General features: G+C 40.1%; 1 protein-coding gene across 2 annotated transcripts in view; it reads right to left on the bottom strand.

Moving 5' to 3' along the window:
* Positions 1 to 1,153: 1,153 nt before the first annotated feature.
* RALBP1 (ralA binding protein 1) overlaps positions 1,154 to 22,471 on the bottom strand; it is a 32,788-nt gene continuing 11,470 nt past the window's right edge. For both annotated transcript variants that reach the window (XM_058030685.1, XM_058030693.1), the window contains exons 2-10: positions 17,177 to 17,470; positions 9,533 to 9,991; positions 7,399 to 7,748; positions 5,822 to 5,983; positions 5,225 to 5,356; positions 4,620 to 4,727; positions 3,741 to 3,862; positions 3,196 to 3,319; positions 1,154 to 2,960 (exon numbers count right to left, since the gene is read on the bottom strand). In XM_058030685.1, the coding sequence (XP_057886668.1) occupies positions 2,697 to 2,960; positions 3,196 to 3,319; positions 3,741 to 3,862; positions 4,620 to 4,727; positions 5,225 to 5,356; positions 5,822 to 5,983; positions 7,399 to 7,748; positions 9,533 to 9,991; positions 17,177 to 17,420 (1,965 nt within the window). In that variant the 5' untranslated portion in view covers positions 17,421 to 17,470 and the 3' untranslated portion in view covers positions 1,154 to 2,696. The remainder of the gene's footprint in view (positions 2,961 to 3,195; positions 3,320 to 3,740; positions 3,863 to 4,619; positions 4,728 to 5,224; positions 5,357 to 5,821; positions 5,984 to 7,398; positions 7,749 to 9,532; positions 9,992 to 17,176; positions 17,471 to 22,471) is intronic.

The following is a 22,471-nucleotide window of genomic DNA, read 5'->3' on the forward strand; positions in this document are numbered from 1 at the left end:
TCTGGAGGCCCATCTAACATTTTATTTTTTTGTTATCTTTCAGAAAAAAAACCTAAACAACCCCAGTTCTTTTTAGCTGTTCAGACAATGCAAGTTCACTTCAGGCTGCTGCTTTTCAGGTAAAAAGAGGGAGGGGAAAATCCTGCTTGGTGTGCCAGATGTGTGAGGCTGTTCCAAGTACAGCTGCAGTATTTCAATGGGTATAAAAGCTGTTGTGATTTCAGTAACCTGTGGGCAACCCCCCTCTTTGTGTCCTGCCTCACTGGCACAGGAATCCCAATGATTTGTTGATATGGTGCTTCCTGATCCCTTGGGCTTCTGACTGTCGGATGTGACCAATCTGTTCCGGGCCTCTGTTGGAAGGGGGTGTCAGAAGAAGCCAGGTGTGTCGTTGTCACCCATCCCATCACCTGGGCCACCTCCAGTGGAAGTACTCAGATTTTAAGAAGGAAGCCAAGGGCCAATCACTCAGAAATGTTAAGTCCAGAACAGTGGGATTAATGTTGTGAGGCTGTTCCTGCCTCTTTTCAGTAAATGTAAATCAGTCTGGTATTTTGTCCAAAGGGTTTGACAGAGATGCTGCTGCTGCACTTGGCACACACAGGCTCTGAGGTGTTGCAAAGAGGCTCATTTTAAGTCAGCTCAGATGACACTTTGATTTATATAACCTGGTCCTTTAGGCTGCTCGGGTATTTTTCTGTGGGCCTTGGGATTGAGAAGTTTATAATGTGATCTGAACAGCACACTCAGATTATTGTGCTGTAGTTACTTTCCACTTTATTTGAAATTAGCTTTGGCTTTTTTTGGCTACTGATTCACAGCTGCCAGGTGCAGGCTTTCCGTGGCCTTTTCACTGCAGGCAGTGGGGTGAGGAAGCTGCTTCCGTGCTTGGGGCAGCCAGGGCCCTGGGCAGGGGAGGAGCAGGAGCGCAGCCCCAGCCTCACCTGTGCTGAGCCACAGAACAATTCAAACATCTCTCAGGTGTTTGACACCAAGTTTCTGCTTACAGGAGCTGTGCTGCTGCAGGGGCAACAGCTCCACCTGTTTCAGGCCTTACTTTGAGAAATTTTTCATAGAAAATTCTCAGCTTCAGGCACCCACCTGAGAAGAGTAACTGTGATCTGCATTATGAAGTAGATGAAGGAGAAACTACTTTCAAATGGCTGTTGAATTTATTTGCTTGATAAATACAATCCTAACAAAATAAAAGTTAACCAATATTAAGAGATTTGTCTGAAGAACATTAGAAAAATCCATGACAATTCAATAGGAATTAGTGTGAATTAAACAAACAAAAAGTTTAAATATTGCCAGCAAATATAAAATGCATGTAACGAAGGCAAGGGAGAATGCTTTAGTTTACATTTGTAATCTGATCACATTTTCTGTGTTTATAAACTTTTTTCCAAATTTTAAAAAAATACTATGCTGTTTTTTCCTATAACATATCAAAGCATTATTTGTACAAAAATCAAATCATGGCCAATGATTCACAACAGTGCAATAGATAAAGAATAAAACCACATCCAACAGGTGCTGAAAATAAATATCCAGATTAAAAAATAAGATAGCCTATATGCACTCTGTGGAGTTTCTGTCTATCTATGGATTGAGGGCTGAGTCCAATGAGCGTATCCAAAACATTAAAGGGCCCTTAAATGCCAGTGTGGGTGGAGGATTTTGAAGGGCAGGAGCATTAAAAACAGCCAAACCCAAACCATGTCCCAGGGAGGGGTGGTTGGTTTGTTAAACACCAACAAAAGGAGGCGATTGCTGAACCCCCGGTGCCTCCCGTTGGCGTGGCTCTGCGGGCTCCTTTGGAATCCCAAGTGCCTGGCATTTGTGCAGGGGCAACGCGGTATTGCTTGGTCAGGCAGATACGTCCCAAAGACACGACCACTCCCATCCCTGCCTACAAGCAGTGGCTTTTTCCAAGAGATGGAAACATTTAAAATGGATGAAGACAAAGCGCTTGGCTACACGGCAGCAGTGTGAGCAGGGCCTGTCTCAAACAGGAGTGATGAGGGTGGTTAATGATGAGTCAGTGAGTTACCTACACCACTAAAGGACACGGACATTTCCACCGTTCGGGGACATAAATAACATCTCTCAAGTTTTTACACTTATTCAGTACATCTCAGAACAGAAATGAAGCTTAAGGGCATGTTAGGTAAACATGATACCCCACAGTCTCCCACCGTTTCAGCCAACCCAGAATAAATTTAAAGCTCCCTTGTATATAATCTGCATCAGAAAGGTATCAAAGGCACAAGCAAGAAGTGACTAGGTTAATAAGCAGAGATAATGGTGAATGAGGATGAACAGATCCACAAGGCAAATCAGTAGTAAGTGTGGGTGGGTTTTGTTTTACTGAAAAGGAGATCTTCCAATTCTGCTCCAGTGAATGTAAATAATGATTTTGGTTTGAAATAAAACTGTTACTGAATTATTTTGAATCACCTGAAGGAAACCAGTCTTAAAATAATCTGATACTAACTGGAAAACTCTTCTGGCCTCTCCAAACTCACCTGAGTCTGATGAGTAGAAGCCACAAGTATTAGAGACAAAAGTCTCCAGGGCTTAAAAGAAAAGTTTCTTTACAGAATGTACACAGCCACCAATAATTTGTGCAGTTTGACTCAAATTACAGTAATTTGCACAGTTCAGTTGATTTCGTGCATAGCCAAGGAGCCGGATCAAATGGGAGTTTCTTTCCTGTCTTTACTTGGGGATGGCTTGACTTGCTGCTCCTTGCTAGCTTTTGGCTGCTCTTTGGCTGCTTTTGTCTCCAGGACAGTGTCTCTCTGCTGCTGGGAAACGCCCCCGCGCTTTTCCGGTTCCTCTTCCTCCTGGCCCTGCTGCTCGGATTTTGCGCGCTGCAGCAGGCGGAGCTGCACCCGCAGCTCGATGATGGCCTCGCGCTCCTCGTGAATCGCTTGGTTCAGGTGGTTGTTCTTGATCTTTTAGGGAAGGGAAACAAATGTCAAGGAATGATAATATGTTCCTGTGCTGTAGCTCAGGGGTGTTTAGCACTGCTGGCCCAGGCAGCAACAGGGACTTGCACACAGCAGTGATTTAAAAGCTGCGTGTGGGTCACAAGCCTGGGCAAAACTGATGCACACAACCAGTTTGCACCTGTGCAATCACATAAGCACCACAGGAGAGAACCAGTGAATGCTAAGAACCAAATCCTACCTCCAGTTCCTCGTTCTGTCTCTGCAGATCCTCCAGGATGACCTGCAGCTCCTCCTCATCTTCACTCTCACTTTCACTCTCGGAAGAGTATTCCTCGGTTTCGCTGCGGCCGTGCTGCTGGCGACTGAAAGAGCAAGGGCAAATTCCACTTTAAACGCTTCCTTGAGTCTGCCAGAACTGTGGCAACACAAGAGACTTAACTTTCATCCCCTCAATCATCTGCCAGTGGTTTAAAGAGCAAAATCAGACTTCCCTTTCAAAGCTTAATTAATAAAAAAAAAATAAAGCAGTGATTTTACAGGGGGATTTTTTTAGTGCACAGGGTCAAGTTTCCTTTAGATCATAATTCCATTCTAAAACAATAGAAAATATCCTGCATGATTCAAATTTGTCAAGACTTCGACAAAAACAAGTGGCTTTCAACTGTGATGTTCACTGGGTGAGCTTTTAAGTGTGGTCTGGAGTATTCTTTCAGCAAGGCATTTATGCCCTTTCAATCCCAGCATGCTGTCCTGGCTGGGCTCTGCTGTGAGCTGGCCCCTTACCTTTGTATCTCAGCTATTTCTGCTCGGAGCCGATCTATTTCTTCCTTCTCGGAGGCGATCTGTCTCCGCAGAAACTGCTCCATGGCCAGCAGCTCTTCTTGTTCTGTTAAAATCTCATTCTCCTGCAATGATCAGTTAGTTCACTTAAAGCCTTGACTTTATTTCCTACAGGAGCATACAATAAGTATGAGATGATTCTGTTCTCCGAAATACTTTCAGTGGCAGTGGTTAGCATGTCTGCTTTGAACTTTGATCCATCAAGACCTCAAAGCAAATAAAAAGTTCAAACCCAACAATGTCTGTTCTAAATCCTCAAGATAATCACTATACTGAATAGTTGTGGAGATGACACACCAAATCCTGGCATGTTTGGCTGCCTTTCCTTAAATCACAGGAGAAAACTCTGGCCAGCCAGTAAAATAACTAGAAAAACTGAATTACATGTCTTTGATCTTCTCTCCTCTGTACTTTCCTCCTTATATTCATTTTCAAAGCTACTGGGGGAAGCAACAGAAGGCAAAAAAGCCAAAAGAGTTGCCTTATTTTCTTTGATCAGCAGGAAAGCAGTTAACTACTGAACCTGGCTACACTGGGAAGTGGTGCTTTCTATGTACATGAACAACAAAGGCCACTTTTTTTCTTTCAGTGTCTCCTTTCTGCTGTTACCAAGAGTCTCCTCAGCTCTGGGCTCACTCCTGCAGTCAGCATTCCTTCCCTGCTTCACTGGCCATTAAAACAAAGCCTTGTGGTTTTAATGTACACAGAGACCCCTCTGAGTCTGCAATGTCCCCTCTGCATCAGAAGGGACAAAGAAGTGTTTAATAGATCTGAAATATAAAATACCATTACCAGGCAAACAGGTAAGTGCCTGCCAGCTACCTGTGCAAGCAGAATATTTATAACTTCTTCATTCTCATTCATTTCTTCTTTGGAGACATCCTCCTTTGAAAGGCTAGCAATTTCTTGTGCAATCTTTGTTTCACACTCCTGCCAGAGAAAGAAAACAACATTTAAAGGGACAGCTTCCCCGGTCAGTGTATTTACTCTAAAAAATATTTTTTTGAATGCATTATTTTCCAAATTTAGAACCACCATCACAGTTGTCTTCCAAATTTTGAGCATGGTCTGTCCCATCTGTGGGACATAAAATAGTTTAAAAAATACTTCTCAGATTTGTTAATCTCAAGTCCTCCAGTAATTCCTCTTGGTATTCTAGGACTCAATGCAATGAGCATGTTCCCTAGCAAACATTAAGGTTTTCATCACATACACATTTTTTGTGAACAGCTGTGAAGATCTCCCTGTCCCTATGAGAGCCAGCTAAGCAGAAAACACAATTGCTCATCAGGCATGTAAAGTTAAAATGAGAAAATCTGCAGCAAAGAAGACTGAAAGGTGTTTTGATCTGCCTAGGTGTCTCTGCACTGTTATGGATTAGGATCCCTGCTTTAGCTGTCTGGCCAATAAAGAGGAAAGTTACCCACCTGTCTCTTAGCTTCTCTTAGTTTCCTTTTAAGAGCTGTTAAGATTCTCTGCACCTCCCAGAGTCTCTCTTCTTTGGATAAGTCTTTTATCCCTGCCTGCAAGTCTCTGTGTAAACAGTTCAGAAGGAACTCCTAGAAAGATTGCCAAAGAAATCATCTTTAAATATATTGTACCAGAGCAGATTGAAAAGGAAGATCTTTCTTGCTTTGTGGCAATGGGCTGGGAGTTCTGGTTTCAAACCTTGGCATGTCCATGAACAAGTGTTAACACAAGGCCAGCATGGATCCAGAGCCAGCTGAAGAGCAGTACTAAAGAAACCACCCTCCCTAACGGGCTCCCCTGACCCTCCTCCCACAGCCAAAGCACTGTGCATAGCAAAGCACTCCATGGGTGACACAGCTATGAGCATCACAAGACCATAACAACTTTCCACACATGAAAAAGGAAAGGAAAGCATCAAGCTCTTCCCAGTGGTCTCACCAATAGGATAATTGTGATGGACTTAAAGTGCATGTTACAAACTTAGGAGAATTTTCTGCTGAATGTATAAAAGCCAGGGCAAAGATAAACAGAAAAACACTCAAGTAATTGCCAACCTGTCGCCTGATTTCTTCTTTGATGCTCTCTTGTGTTTCTGGAAGTGCTGGCATTGTTGCCATATTTGACCAGCGAAGAGGTTTTGTCACCTGCTTGAGGGTCACATTTCCAAAGAACTCTTGAACATGTGTAAAAAACACGTACAGGACACGGTTGCTGATCTGAAAAGGACAGGATATTGGTTAAGATGATTTATTCACATCATCTTTATCTACAAACACAGTGTCCTCCAGAAACAGCAGCCTTCAGTAAACCTTTCTGTGAGCCACAGTCATGTCAGTCTGTCTTGAGATTAAAATCTGGATTTAAAACTATCTTTACTTTCAACAATGCAGTGTTGGCCTCAAGAGATCACTTCACAGTTTCTCTTACCTGTGCATCTGAGACACTTTCATACTAAACTCAGCATCTTCACATCTCTTAACCTACCAGAATTATTTCCATCACTGATAGACGTAGAAATGCATTCAATCTCTTTGTGCTCACATAAAGATAGATAGTAAGAGGGAACATCAAGCCTAATGTGTTATACCTGATGGCTGGCTACACCTTCTCTCTCTTCCCCCAACCTTTAAGTATTCTCTACAGCTGCTCTCTCAGATGACTTAATATAGCAGGAAAAGGTAGTATGAAAGTATCTTTCACTATATTCCTTGTTCTAACCTTAGACAGAAGCAAGTATATTTATTTTGATACTTTATCTTCCACTGACATTTAAAAAACTATCCTGAAACAAATGTTAGAGTTGTGTCATTACCTGCACTTCAATTGCTAAAATTTAGTTACCAACAAAACATGATTGGGCCTGCATTGTTTTACCCTCATTGTTACTTCTTTTCCTAGCTAGAGAGGTGTCTGGCACAGCAAAAAAGCCAGGAATAACAGCTGGCCCTTCTGCTACTGGGCCTCCACCTGGACTAATTATAAAGTCAGGCTTTTCTAACTTGTGGGGTTTGCTCTAGAAGATCCACACCCAGTAATGCCACGTTTTCATCATGCACAGGACTAATTCTGAGCTGTATTTAATTAAATATTTCCAAGATGTCTATTAAGGAATCAAGCAATCCAGAAACCACAAAATCTTACTGGAAAACCAAGTCAGTTGTTAATCCCCAGCCATTTGGCTGCAGACAACAAAGCCATTTTACCTAAGTCACTACTGCACCAGGAAGATCTATGTGCAGGACAGGGTTCATTAGCTTGATATTAAAATTAAGCAACAATATCTTAACTAAACTATCACTGAATCAAAACCCCACAGAAATTGTGTATCTGTATGAATTATTGAACCAAATCAACATTAAATTACTTCTCCTTATGACAGAATTGAAAGACAGCAGTCTTTGTAATACTCTGATAATAACCCAAATATCAGAGCCACAGTATGCAAGCCCACATGCAGAAAGACTTTTGTTCCCCTTTTCCCAGCATTTTGGGTTCCTGAGGCATAAAGAGGAGCTGTAAATTAGCTAAACTGTATCTGACAATACCCAATTCCCACTGCAAAAGAATTCCTACAAAGAAATCTTTCTTGGGCTGCAGTTCCTCTCTAAGCCCTGCAGTTTGGAGCACATACCTGAACAGTAGGGCTGAGCACTATAGAAATATTCTGGATGTTCATTTTTGTTTCTAGTTCCTTTGCAATAACATGGTCCATATGCACAATCAGCCATGAAATCAGGAGATGGTTACACTCTGGCAGCTCTTTGAGCAGCTTCTGGCACTCCTGAACTTTCTCAGCTTCTGTGCTCTTTCCACAAGCATCCTCAAAGCGGGGCATGAGCTCTTTGGTAAGCAGATTTTCGGGCAGTTCCCGCAGGTACTGTTTGAGCAAGCTGGCGACTGTGTTGGGCTCATATTCCTCCAGGTTTGGAGATTCCTCGCGATCATAGGCTGCCTTCAGCTCGTCAACTTTTGATTTTATTCCTTAAAATAGTTAGATCGAGAATTAAGAGAAAATTTGACTGTAAATGTCTAACAGTTATATTTAAATTTTTGTTTTTGGTGATGCCTTTATTTGACCTCTCCTTACAATTTCAGATAATTGAGAAGGACCTTTTAAAAGTTATGCACATGTAACAAAGTGAAAATCGTGACTCAAAATTACATGGTCACTGGTTCTAAAAGCACTGACTACTCCTATGAAGCAAAACCAAAGCACTGACAGAGCTCTGAATCAGAAGTGGTGCCAGCATTCCCTTTCATCAAGGAACATAAAATAGGGTGAGGAAAGGCTGGGAACTCGAGATCAATTGTGTATTTGCATTAAGCTTCTTTCTGGCTGTTCAATTACCCATCCCTAACCCAGGCAGCAAATATGTTTTTAGTTCAGATGCTGTGCAATGAGCTCTGCCTATAACAGTTTTCCTTTGTCAAAACAAACCCCACACTTTTTAGTTTCCAGATTTCCAGCTGGCCCTCCTCAGCAGAGGAATCTCACACAGGATCCTTGATCTGAGGCACCACATGATTAAAAGTGTGTTCACAATTACTCAACCCAGCCAAGATTTTCTACAAGGTGTTTGTATAAACTCAGAGACATTCCAATCTTCCTAAGCTTGGGGAAATTTCATTCTTGCAGCTGAAACACCCACTCGGGTTACAACAGTTTGGTGCACAGCCCTGGCTTGGCTCATACTCAATGAGCACAACTGGGCACATTCAGCCCCTGGAAAATGCCAGGAAAACATGCTCAGTTTCATGGCCAAAATGAGCCACCACAACAGCTGCAAGCCACTAAGGCACGGCAATGCTCTCTCTGAGCTCTCAATTTAGACAACGCTACACGCACAAGAGGGAGCTGTTGCACTGGAGAACATGTACAAAGGACACAGCAGAAATTAAGGAAAACACACCTGTGAAAAATCCCAACACACTGTGAGTAAAAAAACAAGGAACCAAAATGTGTCACTAGGCAGAACTAGGCAACTGCTTAAGGTGCTGCAGTATTTCTGCATGCCCACCAAACACCATGCAGATGGACAGCATGAAGAAGCTAACGAAGCCTTGAAAATAATTTCATTACTGGTTTACAGTAATGAGAAACTTGATTCAAAATGCTTTTCCTGAAATTCCTTTCCTTGCTTGTTCTTGTCCCGTCCAATGTAGCCACAAAAGTACTTACAGGAGCTGCATTTGTGGTGCAGCTCACAAATAAAGGGACTGTTTTGTCTAACATGACTTAAACTGAGGTTTCACTTATGTAAGCTGGTATTACACAACTACCACAGTTAATTAGCTGCTGTTGCTAACCTTAGTGAAACTTGTATTTTCTGCTTATTAGCAAATTTGCTGAAAGAAAAGTTTTCAAGGAAAAAATATACAATGGGACTAACCGGCAAAAGCAACTTAGTGGGAAGCATAAACAATGAAATGGTTATAGCTCATGTTTGCTTTTGCTATCAGCTACCATTATATTTCTAAAGCAGAAGAAAAAATACAACATACTAACACATTTTATTCATTGCTACCATCCCATGACAAAAGGCCAAAACAGGTGTGTTTTTACTGCCATTAAGTAGTACCACGACATTACCAATTTTTTCTGGTACTTCAGACCTACAAGTTTGCTTAACTTTGACTACCCGATTAATTAACCTTCTGGATAATTAATGGAACTATAAACAGTGTACCTAGATGTTGGAAATGATAAAATAATAAATTTGCAAGTGAAGACCTTAGGAACCTGGATGTCAGTGTGCCCAGAGTACCTGAAACTCTGTAGATGCCTTCACATTTCATGCCATACTTCTCTACGTAATCTATACATTCACGGAAAACTGCTGGCAGGCGGATGCCATCGTACATCATGGTCCTGTCTACTGCGTCAGACAAAGGAATGCCAAACACGGGTCTGTGACTTGGAACATCCACTTGAGGTATCTCTGTCTCTTGAATTGGCTTTTTCTTTTTCTTCTTCTCTTTCCATTGTTTTACAACATCTGCTGCAGTTAAGTCTTTTGACTTTTTCTCTTTGTGTTTGTCTTCCTTATGTTTTTCTTCCTTGTGTTTTTCATCTTTGGGTTTCTCTTTTATTTTAAAATCCTTCTCCTTCTTTTTGGAAAAGCTGGGTTTCTTGAAGACGTGTATTCCCTTGGAGCGCTTCAACTTGGAAGGACTTTCAGCTTCGTCACCGGAACTGTCCTCTTGAAACGCAGCGTAGCCTTCCGCTGTTGGGCAAAGCAGGACAAGGGAAGGGGACAGCTGTCAGTCTGTTTACTTTCCAGACAGCAACAACAAGAAGTTGCACGTAAGGAGGAGAGGGAAGAAGCAACAAGAATTAAAAAACAGTGCCCGTCTGACTCCTCGGAAGGTTTTCTTTAGTTACACACTTGAGTGGATAAGGATTAAATCAAGTTGTATAATTACATCAAAGATAAGCCACAGAGCTCCTGAACGATCTAAACAATGAATACTTTATATACTTACTCATAATGGCTATGTCCATCTTATGGGCTAGATTCCCATCTAATAGTCAAGGAAATGCAAAATAAAAACAACTGTCTGGCAACTTCTCTATGTTCCTGCAATCAACAGTATAAGAGTTGCTGTTAAGGATCATCTACTGCATACATAGAAGTCTAACAAATTTCAATTAACAACAAACTAAACTCCAGCCACTTAAAGTCCCAATCCTTTTCCAAAATATTATGAATTTAAAGACAAGTATGAAGTTAATAAAGTTTCAGCCTCAAATAAAATACAAAAGACCCCACCCCAAACATAAACCAAAAAAACACTAGCACTTACTTTTTACTAGATGAATAACACAATTCCAGTAACGCTAGAACAATACCTGCCCATGAAAGTGCAGATTTGCCTTAAAAAGAACATGGGAGAGATTCAAACAAGTCCCTGGGCTGAGCACACCTCTCCAGCAGCAAACATCCAAGTGCTGTCTAAAACATGCACCAGGTGCTTTTAAGTTGCTACGCCTCTGCAGCTGGCCCTGCCTCACCTTCAGGCAAGAACACAGGAGTCTTTAAAGATGGATTACAAAAAAACCTCAACAAACATAGCAACAAAAAAAACCAACCCACAAACAAACCCAGCAACATGCAATCCAACACAACTTTCAAGTCCACTAATTCTAATTTTACATACCCAGTACCCTATATAAGAAAAGTAAGCCTGAAACCTGGTCAACAAAGGTGACATTGGACACGCCATCTGCACCAGCCAGGTCCCCCAAGGCAGTGGGCAGCAAGCCCCCATTAGGAGCCCTTTGAGGCTCTTCCACTACCCACAGGCAGAGCCTCTGCTCGAGTGAGGCAGCACTGACAGCCAAGTGCTCCTGCTGCCTGAATAGTTTTGGGCAGAGGAAAATTACCCTCTTGATAATATCTGAGCATATCACGCACAAGACTATAGCTGAATTTTTTCCAAGTGGAATATCTGCAGAACCAGGGGGCATTTAGTCTGTCCTCCTTCCAATTCTGAACAACACCAGACTGCAGAGTCTCTCAGCATTTTTTCAGCATATAAAAGATCTGTCTCTATTTTGAAGCCTCCTTGACTGCTCTGTAGAAGATAGCTTGTAATAGTCAAACAAATATAAGAAATGTATTGAAGCACGGAACTACCATAAGATAATTGCAATTGTTGAATCAGCTCAGTCTTTGCAGCTGATACTCTTCCCTAGGACTACCAAACACACACTTTCCTAGAAGACTGAAAAAGACTGTAGAACTGTTCCTGTCGAAGGGGAATTTAACATAAAAATGCAAACGTTAACTGAAGGCCAACCAGCAGCCAGGTCTTCTCCTCCCTGCTTACTGATTATGTCACTTACTGGTTTTTGTAAACTAAATCCAGACATGGGCAAGGATTCAAATCTCACTCTGGTACAGAAGCAACTGTGGATCCACCAGCTACAGGAGCACCCATCTTCACTGTGTTTTATGAGAATGAGATGGGGCTGGCACCAAGGTTCCAGATGAACTTCAGAGATGTAATTTCCAAACAGAGAGCCAGGTGTCCCCCAGAGAGAGCCCGGAACAATCTGCCCTCAGTGTTTCCTCCTGGGTAGCTGTGACGGCTCCCAGTCACACAGCGTGGGATTCCCACATGCACACCAGCGAGTGCCAGCACTGGAACGCAGCCTGGGAGGTTGGTGCCACCAACAGAGCACTGCTCACACATCCCAGCACTGCACTCTGCAACACAACCCCAGTGCCTTCCTAGGTCTGTGGTAATGTTACACAGCAAGAGAACATTACTGAAACTGGTATTTCTTGAATTCATGAGAAGACATGAAGGTGCAAGTTAAATACAAACCCAGCCTTTTAAAATTTGTCTCAGTAACATAAGTCAACAAAGTTTAGAAACATAAACTAATACAGATTCACACAGAATATCCCAAGAGAGGATTTGCATGTCTCTCAAGAATAGCCTGATTTTCTTTACTATACTTGTGGTTATAAAATTGCTGTACCTTTCACCAGTTATACAATATATTGAAATATAAACAACTAAAGTTAAAAATTACCAAAAGTGCTTGAAAAATCAGGTAATTTTAAATATGGAAAGAGCATTACCCAGGGTATAGTAAACTGGTATTTCTGTCTACTGTTTCCTCAAGACTTCCAGTACTAATAGTCCCCATTTTCCCATCACTCTGCTCTATGCCACTGACATTTTCCTCCATCTAAATGAGAACAGTACTAATGTAATAAATACTCCAATTTCACCAGCACAATGACACAGCATAATCTGCCAGTTCCTTTTGTTAGACCTTCCTTCCACGAGCATGCCTTCATTGCAGTTATTTTAAATGCAATGCTTCAAGTTACATTACATGCAATGTAATACTTGAAGTTCCCTTATCTTACTGAGAATTATAAAAACACCATTATTATTATTATTATTATTATTATTATTATTATTATTATTATTATTGATGATAATAATATAAACAACAGCAGCAACAACAACAACAATAAATTCCAGTGTTATTCTGGAAAAATCTAGTTTACAGGCTTATAATCTTTGTCATGCAGTAAGTCCAGTGTCTCTATTAGTCTGCATACTTGGGAATACTTCTGTGTTCTCATAACAAAGCACTAAAGTCATGCTGTAGTATTTATTGTTAACTCCAAGGGTGGCATTATTCAGAACTACCACTTATCAAACCTACTGCAAGAGACATTTTGTCCATTGGGTCTCTGATGGGTTTTTTTAAAGTAAATTACAACTCTACAGCTGATTTGGCTCCCCAGGGAAATCTGCAGCATCTGTAATTAATTAATTGAAAGAAAACATGGATGGCTTTTACATATGAAAGAATTAGTAGGTCAAATATGACTGAAGTGCAGTGCAAGCATGAGTTACCTAATGTCAGTTTGTCAGAGAGACTGTCATCAGATTGTACAGCATTTCTAAGTACAGCATTTCTAAGTAAAACTAAAACACACAAATGCACAATGAGCTTGAATAGATGGGTTCTATTTTTATTATCAACAGAAACTTCTACCTTACAGACACTACCAGCACTCACTATCCAACTTTCAAGTAGATCAGTTTGTCTTTAATATGCACTTGATTCACTGATGTCAGCACAACACTCCCAAACAAATTCTGCATGCTAATTACTCTGCAGCACCGTGCCAGCAGAGCAAATGAAGCTGAAATAAGAAATTTGTCTTACTTTATTTTGATTTAAAATAATCACTGGCATTGAAAGGCAGACCTTTAAACTATCTGCAAATGGTGCTTTGCTAGATAAACACACAGTGGTACATAGAAATATACAGTGATTTGTCAGCAGAACAGGATGCAGCAACACACCCTATTTATCCCAAAGATAAATCCTGATATGAAGAGCCTCTAATCTTTATCAGGTGTAGAAAATTCTAATAACCTTTTAGTCTGTAGATCTGAAAACTGTATTCAGAGCTTCTCCACACACTGGACAGTAAAAATGTTTTGTTTGCAATAGCAGTGGTTTGGTTTTAGTCTTCATCTACATTCCAAAGGAACACAGAGGAGCCCTGTCCAACACATCAAGGATCTTTCAAAAATATTCCCTGAAATTTTCAGAAGAGTTCATATCGATGATCCTACTAACTTTTCACGTGATAGTTTAGTACAATTCTAATAATTCTCCATTTTCTTGGAATTGTACAAAGAAAATCCAGATTCTTGTAAACAAAAAAAAATCCTAGCTGTATACTGAACGCATTCTGCCCATCAGCATCAATCTTCAGAAGTAAAATGAATAAGCAGAGTAAGATCTACTCCATACAGACTCTTTATCTACAGAAATTCTAATGGGAAGAAGAGCTTCTTTAGAGGTATTTTACCATAACATTTTTCTTCTGCAAGAAACTGCATATTTTATGGCTTTATCAACATGTGATTAGTGACAGGTGGTTAAACATTTTCAAAAATCAATTACAGTGGTTGCTGTTTCACATAATCCATTGCTGCTTAACACAGATCCATTTTTGCTCTCCTGCTGTTACAGGACAAGTTCTGTTTGAGTCAGGGAACAGATGTGATTTAAAACTATGCCAGTGAAAAGAAAATTCCTTTTAATCCCTAGTAAATCTCCTAATCTAACTCACTCTACAGCCAACCAACACCCAGTCTATCAAAAGAGAGGGGAGAATAAGAATTAGTGGCTGAAACATTTTTCCAGTAGCCAATATTCCACATTAAAAAAAAAATTAAATTGAATTTTCTATTACCTCCAAAACATTTTTAGCACTTTTCTCCCAGAATAATTGCTGTGTATCATTAGGTTACTGACACTAACATGAAAAAATCAAATCATTAAATAACTATATCTATATACAAAAATACGGAAAAGGGTATTTTGCTAGCACACAAAAATGCTTTTTTATATAGGTGATAATAATGAAGCTAAGAATACATTACTCTTGCAGAAATTATTTACCTGAAAAACCAAACTGAGTAACTTTGGGGTATTTAACCTTCCCTGCTGCTCTTCAAGCACTTCTGAAGTTTACATTTAGAGTATCATCAAAATAGCTCAAGATTTTGTGGGATTAAACTTAGATAGAGTTTCAGGTGTTAGAATGACTTTGTCATTAATTCACTAATATTGCAAGTTCAATAAACACTCACTCTGTCATAATGTAATGTTCACTTTTTTTCACTGACACGTTCAGTTATATTTGTTTATATCCCAAACAGCATCATCATGGCAGGTTGTGCACTACTCAAAACCAAAGCAGGTAGCCAGCAAAAAATGAAAAGAAACAATCTGAAGACATACAACAAAATCAAAAAGGTGAAATAAAATGAAGAATCGAAAGGATGGGAGGAATAACAAAGGCCAAATCTGGAAGGAAAAATCTTAAAATCTACCATGATAAGTAACTGTACAGTACACTTGCAATTTAGACAGTTAAAGTCTATGTTGAGGGTATATTTACAATATTGATTATTTTTGGAGTGTATGAGATGTACTGAAAGCGTGGTATGTAAATTACTCTTCTATCTGACTGGCAATTATATGACAGACATATATTAGGGCCAAGAAATGCTGAATGCCCTTTACATTAGTGCGGCAAGATATTATTTTGTTCCTCCCATTTTTTACATTTTTGTGTTCTTTGAGCACTTTTTCAAACCTTTAAAGGTTCTTTTAAGTAACAGAGATTGCTTTACATCAGCTATAAAATCCGCTATAAAATGTGTTGCAATCTCTTGTGGAAAAAAACAGTTGCAGTGCCAATGTGCACAGACCCGTGTGAATTTGCTGAAGCAGCATTTCTCCTCCTAAACAACAGACTCCAGCTACACTATCACCATGAGACATCCTGAATTCCACACAAAGAGATCCATACGACGAAAAATGTTGGCATCTACCCGTTTCAGATTTAGAGGTGTGCAATACAGAGCTCTAACAGAAAGCTGGACAGTAAAAAAGGAACTACTGATAGCCTGAATTTAGACCAATCAATACCAAATTTTCAATGCCAATCCAGTAATCTGTATTAGGTCAATATGGTTTACATTACGGAAAATCACTAATGAATCACTTTTCTAAAAACCTGTTTCAACTGTTGGTTTTAACTTGAGGATGCATCTTTGAGTTACAGTATTCCTTAGGCAAACAGTTTTTAGTTAAAATAGCCATAGCCCTTCTTAACTGTGGTAGAAACAATTCCTGCATTCCAGGAAACTGGTTTGATTAAAAGCAGTGCAGTGACAGCAGATTCTTAAGGAGCGATTATTTAAATATGTGCATGCATATTACAAATAGTCCCCATATTAATTCTAACAGAATACTGTCTCACTGTTTCTGATCTTCCAAATTCCACATGTAAGAAACAGCAGGATACACTGTATCAGAGATTCAGACATTTTGAGATTTTGCTAAAACAAATATCACTTACAAAGTACTAGCACTTGGGCTGTGGTATTTAGGTTTCAGAGACTTGGACAGGAAGAGTCATTCTGGTATTGAGAGTGCTCAGTATCAGCTTAGTATTTCCAAGTGCTTTGTTCCTTCAGAATATGTAGAAAAACTTTCTTGAATAAAAACTATTTCATGTTTTGAAAATTTTCTGCTCAAATCTAAAGGTGGGAAGTAATAGTTCTGTTGTTTTGGAGGATGGGTAAGCATTTAAGAAATTTCCACTCTGGATACTGATACACTGACAAAGGATTCTGTAGTCAAAGCTTTACCTTCTTCTAACCTTTGCTCAGTGAGTTCTGGAAAATTCAGATCTCAGTGTTGGTTTCCACATTTTTGACCTCTGCAATAATACTTTGGCACTGCTGGAGGAAACTGTGTGATCAGACTAAACTGAGAAACTAGAGAAAAAAACAACAGAGATTTTATGACTGCTCGAATAATGGTGCAGTGTGCACATGAAAACGTGGGATGGTACACTGAATAAGGCAAACACAGAAGAAGGCAGACATATGGGAAAAGGGCTACAGTTGTTGAAACTGCTTCTTCCAAATGCACAAGTGTACAATTCAGATCAGACATACACTTTTATTCTAGCTGGCACCTCAGCTATGATTGAAAATGGATATATTTGGAAACACATTTGAAAACCTCCACTTAGAACATGAAGAACCACTCCATGCCAGAATTTACCAATGCATCATGAAAGGTTTTGGATAAACGCATTTATTAGTAATTCTGGGCACATGCTTGGCACCTGTATCTCACAACAAAAGAAAATTAAGGTGTGGAGTTTTTTTGCAAGAGAAACAGGTGCTCCACAAAGTCTGCTTGTAGCAAACTAAATTAACTTCCTCCACACTGAAACACATTTAAAAAGAACCCACTGGGAATACTTAGCAATTTTGAGAGAGAAAAAAGGAAAGAGAACTTGAAAGCATTGAACTAAAAAGAGAAGTTGTCTACTCACTTCTTTTTTCTTTTTTCTTAAATTTTCCTTTCTTCTTCCCATGCTCCTTTTCATCATCAGACACTATATCTGGAGGCTCATGCAAGCTGTCGTGAGGCGGCGAGGGCTCCCCGGTGCGGTACAACCCGGGGAATTTTGTGGGACTGATCTCTTCAGAGCTGGGAGTCCGAGCGAGTCCCCCGCTGTGCTCTACCCGCCGGTGTTCACTGGGGCTGCTCGTGGGAGGCAGGAAGCACTCGGTCATTCTGAGACCCAGATAGCACAGTGAAATCTTCTGCTACCTGTCCATCACACCTGCAGCACAAGAAAACAAAAAGAGAACCCACACAATTTTAAGCAATGGGTTTCAGAACACTTGGTTTACAGCTTTACCCTGAAATCATAAACAGCAATACCTTCTACAACGAGAGCTCCAACTTCTGCCAAGACAGAGTAACACAACATCAGGTCTTCAGCTCAGTGTTTGCAGAATTTGTGCATTAACTCCTGAGCCATATTAACATGAGATCTGCCATTTTAGCCATTTCTACTCTATGATATATAAAACATATATATTAAGTATCTGAATACTTTAACTGTTGAAATAATTCTTACAAAATTCATAGGCAGCTTGCATACTGATTGGTAGTATTTACTACAAATTAGTTTCCTAACTTTAACTTTTTTGGACATCAAATAGATTTGCCTGGAAGCTCAGAGTGTTTGTGAGCACTGCCCTTAAGGCAAAAATCATTTTCTTCTTTCCCAAGCATATTTTATAGATGCAAATAAGAACTCACCTAGCCTGTTGCAATAAGGGGGAAAATAAAATAAATACAGCTAAAGCAAATCCATCTTTTAATTATGCTGCTGCAAATTAAAGAAGGTAAAAAAATAATGATTATGCTTTACTGGTATACAACAATTTCCCCTCTGAACAGGCTGGATCAGGTTATCTGCATCCAGATGCTGGTACATTGTTTGCTTGGGAGCTATGGCCAAATAAAAGTTTATACAAAAATTGCTAAAGGAAGCCAATGCATAAATTCTCAGCAGTGGAACACATAAGCAAAATCTCCTCCTAGTACAGATAAATTTCAGAAATACCACAGAATGGATATCCTGTATGGGACACCGCACCTCTGGAGTCCACTTGGCTGGATTTGATCCCTTGTGTCTAAATGGTCACAAAGGACACATCCCACAACACTCTTCAGCAGTATCACTCAACTCCAGGGCTTTCATTTACAGATTGGTAGCATACAGAAAAAATACGACATGCTGTTGTATTCTGCCCATGTTATTTCTGCCCCGTTAACAATTATAGATCAGTCTAGCTAAGTGGGTTTTGGGGAGGGTGATTTGTTCACTTTTTTGGGGTTAGAATTGTAATTTTTTTTTTTTAATCTCATCTTTCAGCTCTCTGTATGCAGATCAGAGTGAAGTTTTAGAGTATGTATGCAACAGTATCTCCCTACAGGCGATCACTCACAATGCTTATGGAAATTACCAGTTACTCAGATCAGAATTTGAATAGGGCACAGTAAGACACTGAATTATGATGAGAAAATATTAATGAAATCTTTATTTAATACTGTTCATTCCTTATTCTAGCTAAAGCAGAGGCACTGGCTAAAAATTAAGACAATGAGGTGTACTTGCAAATGCAATAAATTAAGACAGTACTTATGTTTCTTATTTTTTTATTTTACAGCTTCAAGAAAGCATTACTTTCCTATATGTAACATTGCCTAGGCCTTGACATAAGGGAGAAATTTCATGATGCTCAAATTATATCAAGACCTATCAGCAGAAGAGAGCTTTTAAGCTTACTGAAAAAACCTCTTCCACTTTACTAATGGATGCTGATGTTCTACTGCCATATAAATCTCTACATTTCCTTTGGCTTTTACCATTTTCTTCTGACAGCAAAAAAAGACTGAAAAAACCATGGACCTTCTAGGCATTTTGAGAAGGAACATTTCGAACAGGCTTGCTCTTCTGCCAGTTTCTCCCTCTCAGACTTTTTCTTCCCAATCTGTTACTGCTTCAGTCCTGCCTCCCCTCTGCAGCAGGTCCCTCCCCTCAAACTGCTTCTCTTCACCTGGGCAGTTCTCCTGTGTCAGGGGATTCAATAACTCACTGCTGCCACATGAGGAAGGTCACACCACTCCCCCATTAACTCTCCTCTGCCTCCAATTGCAGCAGTTTCCTCTCTGTGGGATGATTCAAGTTCCTAGCTGCTCAGGAGCTTCTGCTGCTGAGCTGGCCTGTGGAAAAGCTCAACAAGCACTAGCAATGAAAAACACAGAAGTGGCAGAACCACCATGACAGGAGTGCAATCCCTGTCTTTGGGCACCTCCGTTTTATCATACCACACACAGAGCTACATCTCCTCAGATTTCAGTTATTTCTTAGTATTTATAACTTAAAACTTTGATTTCTTTACCACCAAGTGTCAGTACTCCCATAGCTCTTGTCTTGACTTACCACTCTGTTTCACCTTCAATGTATCACAGACAATCTGATCTTCATCTGCTTTGGTCTCTGTGACTCAAGCTCAGCTTCCAACTTTCCCCTCATCTTGTTTTTCATTTGGGCAGTTCCTACTTTCCTGCTGCACACCACTTTCCTGCAGATAAAATTCTCTACCTTCTTCCTCTGTTTCTTCTACCAGATTAGTTGCCAGTCCCCACTTCTTCCTGAATGTTCTCTGCTGCTGTTTTCTGTTACTTCATCTTTTCACCTTGTCCTCATTTCTCCCACTGGCTCTCAGTCTCTAACCAGTACCACAAGAAGGCCCTTCTTACCTCCCTGCCAACAGCAGGCTCCTTGACTCCCACCACTTCTCCTTCACTTGACATTTGACTCCTTCCACAGGAGCCACAAATGCTGCTACATGACAGGATCAGAGAGCTTCTCGCAGTTCTGGCACCTTCCCAGACCTAGCTACTTTTTTCAGTACTCCCAAAATGCAGTTTCTTGAGCCACCTTCCTGCTCAACACTGAGTCAGTCCAGAATAACTGAATGTCAAATAGAAGCCTTCACTGAACATGGGCAGAATTGTGACATCTCCTCCATCCAAGGAAAGACTAAATTACAGGAGACTTTAAACATGGAAAGAAGGTTTTTAACACAAAATCTCCTCTATCATGCCATCACCATCTTTCTAGACCACAGACTAAGCACAGGAAAGTAGGTCGGGGAAAGGAAGGAAGATGCCTGCACAGGCAAAATAATGTGGTTTTTCAAGTCTCATTTTTGAAAATAACCAAACTCTTTCCCAAAAAAAATCTGTTTGAGCTGCATATTTAGTAAGTAAAGATGAGATTTGGAAAAAACATAAAAAAGAGAAGACAGAGAGACATGACAGCCAGCTTTAATAGATCTCATTTTAATAGTGTATCATCCAAGTTGGTATGAACACGTTAAAAAGAAACATAGTCTGAAAGACCAAATTCAGCTCTTTCATTCAGTACAGAAGGCTCCATTATTTCTGTTTTGCACGGAGTCTGTACTGTGACTTTGTGCTTTGTACCAATTGCAACAGCAGAAGCAAATTAGAGCAGGTGATTGCATGCACAGATGTTATTTTGTAAAGCTTCTGGGTGGAATGAAGGATGTGGATTTTTTCTGCAACAAGTATTATGCAAGACCACATCTGAAGCACAGTGGGTGTCCTCTGGTCATTCCATTTTGCCACAAACAGACACGTTCTGAATACCTGGGTGTTACACTGAAAATAGTCCCAAGAAGTCACTAATCAAAGGATGGAGGCAGAGTGAGGACATTCACTCAGCTACCAGTACCTGCTCCACCATAATTATCCAAAAGCAAGACAGAGAGCACAGCACTCCCTCACTCATCACCACAGACCTTCAGTCCAAAATATTTGCATATGTGTGAAGGACCTGATTCTTGCAGAAGTGAAGCACACCATTTTGGACAAAAATACACTAGTAACAAACACAGCTCCATTTTGGAAAGCAATGAACCACAAGAAGAATAAAAACTATCACTTGTGGGCTAAGTATGTCAAAACACTTCAGAAACCATGAGTGGTACTCATATAACTGTTGAGACTCTGGAATAAGATGAGAAGATCCAATTAGAATTTATTTACCAAGACTATATGAGGTTTGTATCACATCTAAGTTCTGTATCTACTGCATTTTTCATAACATACTGAAAAGCTTAATACAAATCTCTGTTTTCATTTGAACACTTCTTAGATGACCTCTGATGTAATCTTGACATTTGACTGTATGGCAGCATTTTGGTCTTTCATGTAATAAGCAGTGGCCAGGTATAAAATCAGTGCCTTTTCCTTTCTTTAATAAGGCAACACAGCCATGAAAGGAGAAGGAATAGGGAAGTACTTCATGTAGACAGGCAAAGCAAGTTTAAAATTTCACAAGTCACAAGTAATCACACAAACACAGCATTAAGTAACTCCCCTGTGAGTCATGCACTCTTCATAATTGGCAAAAATTAAAGCATCAAGAAGGGACTTCACAGAATTTTTTTTATAAAAAGGATGAAATACAAATTGTTTAGCAGAATTCAGCTCCTCAACCTCAGATTAGTTTACAGGATATGTGATGCCATGAGAATGTTGGAAAATTTACTTCAAAGGAGGGTGTACAATCCTACATTTGAAGTCACACAGGAGCAAGCTGTACATTTTTCAAATAATGCCAGCATCGGATCACCTCTAAAAGTAACAAAAGTAGATTTTGTGTGGGCTCTCATTTACCTGTAGATGGATAAAGTCTGGCAGCTACAGCACCATCCAAGGCATTTCAAGTTCGGCTCTGAGAGTCCATTCCAGCTCAGGAGTGATATACAAACAGACAAAACTACTTATCTCTCAACAACCAGGGAACTACAGACCACATCCACACCTGAGTGGGCTCTTGGAGGAGCCAGCTCACATTTAGAATATGCAGCTGTATCCAGAATACTCCTTGTTACTCAGGGTATTCCAGCTCTTCAATAATCTAATCAGTAGGGAGCCAGTCTTAAAATAAATAATTAAATAATATCCTAGACATTTTAGAAATATCGAAAAGAAGGTTTCCAATCCCATTATGATAAAGTCTTGCAATTGCATGAAGATAAAATCTCCAGATATGTGGAAGCACATGCTTTCCACTTTGGTTCACTTCAGGGAAAGAGTATTATAGCCCCTAGCCTACAAAATTCTATAGAGCTCCATCAGGATGCAATTCACAGGCTGCTTCCAAGACACACATTTTGGAAAAAACAAAAATGGGATCCCTGGAAGGGGATGGATGGTTGAATGCTCTGCTCCA

This window comes from Melospiza georgiana, chromosome 1, assembly GCF_028018845.1.
Source record: "Melospiza georgiana isolate bMelGeo1 chromosome 1, bMelGeo1.pri, whole genome shotgun sequence".
Lineage (NCBI taxonomy): Eukaryota > Metazoa > Chordata > Aves > Passeriformes > Passerellidae > Melospiza > Melospiza georgiana.